Source organism: Calliphora vicina, chromosome 5 (assembly GCF_958450345.1).
Source record: "Calliphora vicina chromosome 5, idCalVici1.1, whole genome shotgun sequence".
Taxonomy (NCBI): domain Eukaryota; kingdom Metazoa; phylum Arthropoda; class Insecta; order Diptera; family Calliphoridae; genus Calliphora; species Calliphora vicina.
Window position 1 is genome coordinate 14954743 of NC_088784.1, and position 9183 is coordinate 14963925.

At 24.5% G+C, this 9183-nt stretch overlaps 1 protein-coding gene across 1 annotated transcript; it reads left to right on the forward strand.

Annotated features, from left to right (window-relative positions):
- The first annotated feature begins 578 nt into the window (after positions 1–578).
- LOC135960641 (cytochrome P450 6a8-like) lies at positions 579–4682 on the forward strand. The gene is made up of 2 exons (XM_065511981.1): positions 579–1722; positions 3772–4682. The coding sequence occupies exons 1-2, from the start codon at positions 636–638 to the stop codon at positions 4188–4190; spliced, it is 1506 nt and encodes a 501-aa protein (XP_065368053.1). The 5' UTR covers positions 579–635; the 3' UTR covers positions 4191–4682.
- Positions 4683–9183: the final 4501 nt, after the last annotated feature.

Genomic DNA, 9183 nt, shown 5'->3' on the forward strand with positions numbered 1-9183 from the left:
TCAATCTAGTTATTAAACACAAAGCCGTAGATAAAAGTAAATCACAGTGACTAAACAATAAAATACATTCTAAATCCACAACAACAACAAGTAGCAAATTTAAAGCTGATAAATGAATTAATGACGAAAGCATCAGCTGGCTGGCAGTCAGTCAAATAAAGAGAAACACAAACTAAAGGTCGTTGAATAGAAATGTAAATAAATGCAGCAAAAAATAAATATTTACACAAAGAGAGCTATAAACAAAATAATAAAAGAGAGAAATAGAATGGAATAGAATGAAATTGATAATAATAATGCTCAAAAACCAGATAAAAAGATACAAAACTGGGCTGCCAATATCACAAAAATAGAATAACTTTGAGATCTTAGAACTAAAAAGAAATTTTAAACAGTTTTTCTTGGAAAATGTACCTAAAATAAATCTACATGGCCACCTTGTTTTAGAAAATTACGATCAGTGCTCTCTCAACTTGAGATTAGCTAAACTTTACTGTGTTTTATTTTCTTTGTGTTTCTTTTTTGCAATTCTTTACCAAAACGATCTCCGCTTTCTCTGTTCTGTTTAGTGTAACAAAGTTCTCGTTCCAACTAACAACTACGGCCAGAAACCAGTCTCTACAAAACTCTTCATCATGGAATTTTTGTTAATCTTCTTTAATTTATTGCTGGCCTTAATTACTCTGGCTTATTTAGCCATACGCCGTCATTACACATATTGGGAGCAACGCAATGTGGTTTACGAAAAACCAGATTTCTTTCTGGGCAATATGCGTCAGGTGGGCAAGACACAGAGCTTGAAACAGCCCTTTTACGATTTCTATCAAAAGTTTAAGGGCAAAGCCTTGTTTGGTGGTTTCTACTTAAGTTTACGCAAAGCTGTGGTTTTATTGGATTTGGATTTAATCAAACATGTCTTAATAACAGATTTTAATGATTTTGCTGCTCGTGGCAATTACTACAATGAGAAAGACGATCCCTTATCGGGGCATCTGTTCAATTTGGATGGTCCCAAGTGGAAACAAATGAGAGCGAAATTGACGCCTACATTTACCTCAGGTAAAATGAGATTTATGTTTCCCTGTGTCATAGAAGTGGGTGAGAGGTTTGTGCAAGTGCTATCACAACTATTGGAGGATAATAAGACGCCTGAAGAAGGTCTGGAAATACGTGAGCTATTGGCCCGTTTTACCACCGATGTTATAGGTTCCTGTGCTTTTGGTTTGGATTGCAATAGTTTGAAAGATCCTAATACCCAATTTCGTGTAATGGGCAAAAAAGCTTTTACCACCAGACGCCATGGCCGTTTAGTGTTTGCATTTTGCCAAGCCTACCCCCAGTTGGCTCGTAAGCTGGGCATTGTGCTGGCTCCCCAAGATGTTACCGATTTCATGATGAATGTTGTCAAGCAAACAGTGGAATATCGTGAGCGAGAGAAAGTTCAGAAAAATGATTTTATGAATTTACTAATAGAACTGAAAAATCGCAATGATTTGGAGGGTTTGACATTGGAGGAGATAGCAGCCCAGGCTTTTGTTTTCTTTTTGGCTGGTTTTGAAACCAGTTCTAGCACTATGGGTTTTGCCTTGTACGAGTTGGCGGTTAATCAGCATATGCAAAATAAGGCTAGGCAGGAGATCACTGATGTTTTGAAGAAATATAATAATGAGTTGACGTATGAGGGTGTGAAGGAATTGAAATATCTGCAGCAAGTATTATATGGTAAGAGATTTGAAAGGGTTAAATGGAAAAAAGCTTTAACATTTTTAGGATTTTCACAATCAAAAAGATTCGGGGTAAAAGCTTTTTATGAAAAGATTTTCCAAGAAACATTTTCATAAAAAAATCATACCTGCAAAAAAATTTCTGAGATTTTTTATAAAAGCTTTTTTAAAAAAAATATTTATTTAAGAAAAAGTAATTTTTTTTGCCAAATATTACGTTTTCTAAAATAAAGATTTTGCAAAAAATTAATTTTTCTTAAAAAAAGTTTTTGTAACAATGTTTTCTCAAAAAAAAGCTTTTTATAAAAAAATAAAAAATCTTTTTCATTTTATGAAAATTTTTCTTAGAAAAACTTTTTACAAAATGTTGTTTTCATAAAAAGCATTTTTCCCGAAGCTTTATGATATAAAGTTTTTTAAGAGAAGCTTTATATTTTTTAACAAAAAGCTTTCTCGGAAAATTTTTTCGATAAAACTTTCTCATAAAAAACAAGTTATTGAAGGCTTTCTCATTAAACATTTCTTTATAAAAAGCTGCCTTATTTATACAGAGGTTTCTCAAAATTTATTTACAAAAACATAAAAATCTCTCTAAGAAAATCTTTATATAAAAAATTTTCTCTGAAAAATTTTATTATTGAAAGCTTTCTTAAAATTGTTTTTCGGAAAAAAACTTTCTTTGGAATTTTTTTTCTAAAAAGCTTTCCTTGAAAATATCCTTCATCAAAAGCTTTTTTAGAAAATTGTTCTCAAAAGCTTTCTTAAAAAATTTTTTCAAAAGCTTTCTTAGATTTGTAGTAAAAATCCTTATCAAAAGCTTTATTAGAATTTTTGTGCATAAAAAGCTTTCTGTGGAATTTTTTTTCTAAAAAGCTTTTTTTTGGAAATATTTTTCGTCAAAGGTGTTTTAAAAAGCTTTTTTAGGAAATTTTTTTTATAAAAAGCTTCTTCAGATTATAGCTTTCAACATACATTATTTTTCATAAGATTTACCGATTCTTTTTAATCATAAAAAGTTTTCTGATAAGAAGCTTTCAAAGGAAAAACTTATAATAAAGGTTTCTCAGTAAATCTTTATAAAAAATGCTTTCCTAGAAAATATTTTTCATCAATTAAAAAACAATTTTTATAAAAAATTTCATAAAAAATTTACTTAGACAAACTTGTTCATAAAAAGCTTTCTCAGAAAAGCTTTTAAATGAACTTATAAAAAGCTTTCTCAGAAAAGCTTTTTATAAGTAAACATATATTTCATAGAAATCTTTGTACCTAAAAAGCTTTCCAAACAAAGGTTTATACAAAAGCTTTCAAGAAACTGGTTTTTAAAAAAAGCTTTCCAAGAAAATTCTTTTTTTAAAGAGCATTTGCAAATAAAAAAAGCTTTCTTAAAAATTTTCTTCATCAAAAGCTTTCTTAGAACATTTATATTCAAATTATATCTTTCATCAAAACTTTCTCAGCAAATTTTATCCATATAAAGTTTACTCAGACAAACTTGATCATAAAAAGCTTTCTCAGAAAAGCTTTTCCATAAATTTGTTAAGAATAATCTTTAACATAATAAGCATTCACAGCAGATATTTAAATAAAAAGATTTCTCCACGAGATATAAAAGCTTTCACAAAAGCTTTTACTCATGAAGCGATTTTTTATAAAAAGTTCCATGGAAATCTTTGTTCATAAAAAGCTTTATACAAAAAAGTATTATACAAAAAGCTTTCAAAGAAACATTTTTATAAAAAGCTTTACTAAAAAATACTTTTTCATAAAGATGAAAATATACGATAAATATATTTTTTTCACAAGTCTTTCTCTAAAAAAGTTTTATAAAAGATTTATTTCTAAAAAGCCTTACTACTTACTAATAAGGTAAACAAGTTCTCTTTCAAATCTTTTCACAAAAAGATTGCTCCATTAAAGCTTTTTTCAAAAAATAGTTCATGAAAAGCTTTATTCATAAAAACTTATTTTTCTATGTTTTATATTAAGCATTTTACTCTTGTAAACAATATTTTCAATACTTATTTCTTCCTTTTAATTTTTTCAGAAACCATGCGCAAATACTCCATAGCTTCCATAACCATGCGTAAAGCTTTAAACGACTACAAGGTACCCAATTCTTCACACATCATAGAAAAGGGCATGGTTGTCATTATACCCATCGATGCCATACACCATGATCCCAACATTTATCCCAATCCCTCGGAATTTATGCCCGAACGTTTTACCCAAGAAGAAATTGCCAAAAGGCATTCTATGGCTTGGCTGCCATTTGGTGAAGGACCACGTAATTGCATTGGCTTAAGGTTTGGTAAAATGCAGGCTCTAATTGGCTTAGTTTTGCTATTGAAAAATTTCCATTTTTCGTTGTCCCCCAAGACACCAGTGCCATTGGAATTTGATGAGAAAACATTTGTGCTGACAGCCAAGGGGGGTATATTTCTGAAGCTGGAGAAGTTGGAGTGATGAGGGTAGGTTAAGTAAGGTGTTGCATATGTGATAAGTAGGCTGCAATTATTAAAGTATTATTATAATTGGTATAAGGTTAAAATTACAATAATGTTACAAGAATTTTACAATTGTAAGACAAAACGTTTATTAAAAGAAAAAAGTTTTTGAAAAGCTTTTATAAAAAAATATATAAAATATTGCATTATTATTTATGTTTATTTTGAATGACCTCGTTTCACTGTGCTTTATGACATTCACACTTCAATACAATCTTTATAAGCAGAAAAAAACTATGTGTAAATTAACTTAAACAAATTAATCACTTTGTCAAATGGACAACAAAAGCCCTCCAAAGAAATCAATTTCATCTACTCTCAACTAAATCAACAAACAAACAAAAAAATAACAATTTTACAAGATATTTAATCATTAGTTAAGATGTATTAAACAAACAAAATCAACAACACAGAATATTTATAATAAATTTAAGCTCAAACAGCCAAACAATCATTTGTATTAATCACTTGCACACTGTCTACAAAAAAACACTCTTCTACACTCACACAAAAAAGTACACGCACAAAAAAGCCCGCATAAATTAAGACATTTAGTTTTTTTTTCTCTCTGTCTCTATTGTAAATCATTAATATCATAGACAGTTAAGATTATTAGATTGTTGCGAGTGTTTGTGAGTCGTAATAGGAATATTATATGTATGATTGTTTTCTTTTGTTAGGGCTGTCAAATGTTTATCAACATAATGACAATCATCTACATTATTGACAAAAGTCAACAGTAACAGCAACACTACCGCCACCCCACTGTGGGAACAATAATAATAATAATGGATTTTGATAAACAGACTCTAATTGAATGCATATAAAGCGTAAATTTGTCCATCACACTCAGTTTGTATACGTTTTTATAACAACAATAATAATAAAAAGAAGAAAATTGCATGTTTGTTGAGAATAAATCATTTATATGAAAATTGCCAGTAAAAAATGCTCATAAACTTTAACATAAATACTTATTAGCAGGGCACCCAAAAAGTGTGGTGCTATTTTTTTATAAAAAAAAATTTAATCGAATAGAATTTTTATAGAAACTTTTTAATCAAAAAATTGTATAAAGAAAATTTTTAATCTATTAAATTTTTTATGAAAATTTTTAATCGAATAAAAATAATCGATTAAAATTTTTATAGCAACTTTTTAATTTAAAAATTGTATAAAGAAAATTTGTAATCTAATGCATTTTTTATGAAAATTTTTAATCGATTTAAATTTTTATTCGAATAATGTTTTCTATAAAAAATGTATTAGAGTACAAATTTTTTTTATAAAAATTTTTAATTAAAAATTTGCTATAAAAATTTTAATCGATTATTTTTATTCGATTAAAAATTTTCATAAAAAATTTATTGGATTACAAATCTTTATACAATTTTTTGATTATAAAAAATGTTATACGATAAACATTTTCTTTAAAAATTCTAATCGAATAAGAATTTTTATAGAAAATGTTTAATCCAATTAAATTTCTACATAGAATAAAACTTTTTGATAGAACGATTTTTTTTAAAAACTGTTTAATAACATTTTCAATAAAAGTTTTAACTGGTAAACATTTCAATAGAGAATTTTTAATCTAGTAAATAAATTTAATCGAATAAAAATTTTTGTATACAAATTTAAATCTATAGAAAATTTTTAATCGCATAATATTTTCTTTAAAAGTTTTTAATCAAATAAAAATTTCTATAAGAAAACATTAATCGAATAAAAAATTATATAAAATCAAATAAAAATTTCTTTAGAAGATTTTTATCAAATAGTTGTACATATTTCTAGTGTTTATAAACCGGTTAACCGGTTAACCGAAAAACCGGTTTTTCTTCGAAATCTCGGTTTATTGCAAACCGGTTAATTTAAAATGTTGATTTTCGGTTAACCGGTTTATCCGGTTTTTATCACTCGGTTAACCGGTTTTTAAAATTTAGGTTTAAAATTAAGAAATCTCATGGTTTTGTGCATTTTTTATATTTATTGTACAAACATTATTGGTCTGATTTGAAACCTAAACTGCTGATTTACAATATAAACCTATTTAGATTGATATTTTTAAGAATTACAATGATTCTAAATAGTAGAGGACGATGAGTTTACTTAAACACTTTTTCAGAATAAATTGCACATAATCGAACTATAAAAATTAAATTCCGCAGAATTCTAGAAGTTAAGCAAAATCTTAATAATGATTCATTATAAACTTAGTGATGATTTTACCAAACGTCAAGTTGAATTTGATGTGCATACCTTCTTTCAATCAATTTGACTTCATTTGTGTTTTTTGTTCTTAAAATTTTATTTTATTATTTATTTCGTTAGCTTAGTGTACAAAGACCTTTTCAGAAATAACAACGTTCCAAAATCCATAATTTGAAATATTTTGAAATCTGATAATGGAGTTTTATTAAATGTTTGGTATGATTTATAATGACAAATAATCACAGCTAAGAAGAAGTGCGTTTGCATCTTATAGGTCCTTTTTGGGACTTGCTACATTTTCTGTTCCATATCAGAAAAATTTAATGAGTAAACCAATAATTAAAACAAGTATATTATATATTTAGTAACATATTTATACTCAATTCCATTTGACTGAGATAATAATTTTGAAATTTTTACAAAATAAAATGGACTTAGCACCTTTGTATATTTATAGTTATTTAATATTAACCATTCCTGACTAATAAAAACTAAAAATTTTAAAGCTGTATATACTTTAGTGGACATTTTATGTTTTCTACATATATATGACGGTTAACCGGTTTAACCGGTTTTTTCGATGTCGGTTAACCGAAAAACCGGTTTTCTAAAAAAGCCCAATTTTCGGTTAACCGACAAACCGGTTTTTTGAAAAGTCGGTTTTTTATAAACACTACATATTTCTGTAAAAAGATGTTAATCGAATATATTTTCTATAGAAAATTTTGATAATTTTTTAAAATAAGAATTTCTGTAAAAAAAATTTTATCCATAAAAATTTATTAAAAATAAATTTTTAACCAAATACAAATTTCTATACTAAAAAATTTTCTGGAATAAATATTTATTCGAATAACAATTTCTACATTATATTTTTACCCAAATAAAAATTTCTATACTAAATTTTTAACTGAATAACAATTTTTATACTAAATATTTAATCGAATAAAAATTTCAATAGAAAAAGTTTCTACAGAAAATTTTCTATAGAAAATTTTGTAAATTTTAAACAAATAAAATTTCTGTAAAAACAATTTTACCTGGATAAAATTTTCAATGAAATTTTTAATCGAATAAAACTTTTTATAGAAAAATCTTAATCGAATTAAAATTTCTATAAAAAATTTTAATCGAATAAAAATTTTTATAGAAAATTTTAAATCAAATGATATTTCTTTAGAAAATTTATATCAAATAAAAATTTCTGTACAAATATTTAATCGATTAAAATTTCTATCGAACATTATTAATCGGATAAAATTTTCGGTGAAACATTTTAATCGAATAAAAGTTTTTATAGAAAAATCTTAATAAAAATTTTTTTTATCAAATAAAAATTTCTGTAAAAAAAACTTAATCGAATAAATTTTCAATTAAAATTTCCATCGAACATTTTCAATTGGATAAAAAAATTTCGATGAAACTTTTTAATCTAATAAAAATGTTTATAGAATAATCTTAATCGAATAAAAATGTTTATTTTAAATCGAATGAATTTTCTTTAGAAAATTTGTATCAAAAAAAATTTTAATCGAATAAATTTTCTATAGAAAATGTTTAGTCGATTGAAATTTCTTTCTAACATTTTTAATCGAATAAAATTTACAATGAAAGTTTTTAATCGAATAAAAATTTTTAGAATATAATTTCCAATAATTTTTTTATAGAAAATTTTTATATGCTTTTCTGTAAAAATAATAATCGAATAAAACTTTCTATAAAAAATTTTAATCAAATAAAAATTTTTATAAAAAATTTTAAATCGAATTCTTTAGAAAATTTTCATCAAATAAAAATTTTTGTAAAAAAATTTTAATCGAAAAAATTTTTTATAAAAAATTTCTTTAAAAACAAATTTTTATAGAAAATTTTATTCGATGTAGAGTTTTCTATAAACAATTTTAATCGAATACAAATTTTTATAGAAAATTTTAAATCAAATGATATTTCTTTAGAAAATTTTTATTAAATAAAAATTTCTGTACAAATTTTTATCTATAATTTTCTGGAATAAATATTTATTCGAATAACAATTTCTACATTATATTTTTACCCAAATAAAAATATCTATAGTAAATTTTTAACTGAATAACAATTTTTATACTAAATATTTAATCGAATAAAAATTTCAATAGAAAAAGTTTCTACAGAAAATTTTGTAAATTTTTAACAAATAAAAATTTCTGTAAAAACAATTTTACCTGGATAAAATTTTCAATGAAATTTTTAATCGAATAAAACTTTTTATAGAAAAATCTTAATCGAATTAAAATTTCTATAAAAATTAATAATGTTTTATAGAAATTTTAATCGATTAAATATTTGTACAGAAATTTTTATTTGATATAAATTTTCTAAAGAAATATCATTTGATTTAAAATTTTCTATAAAAATTTTTATTCGATTAAAATTTCTATAAAACATTATTAATCGGATAAAATTTTCGGTGAAACATTTTAATCGAATAAAAGTTTTTATAGAAAAATCTTAATAAAAATGTTTACAGAAAAATTTTTTTATCAAATAAAAATTTCTGTAAAAAAACTTAATCGAATAAATTTTCGATTAAAATTTCTATCGAACATTTTCAATAGGATACAAATTTCAATGAACTTTTTAATCTAATAAAAATTTTTAAACGATTAAAATTTCTATCGAACATTTTTAATTGTATAAAATTTTCGACGAAACTTTTTAATCTAATAAAAATGTTTATAGAATAATCATAATCCAATACA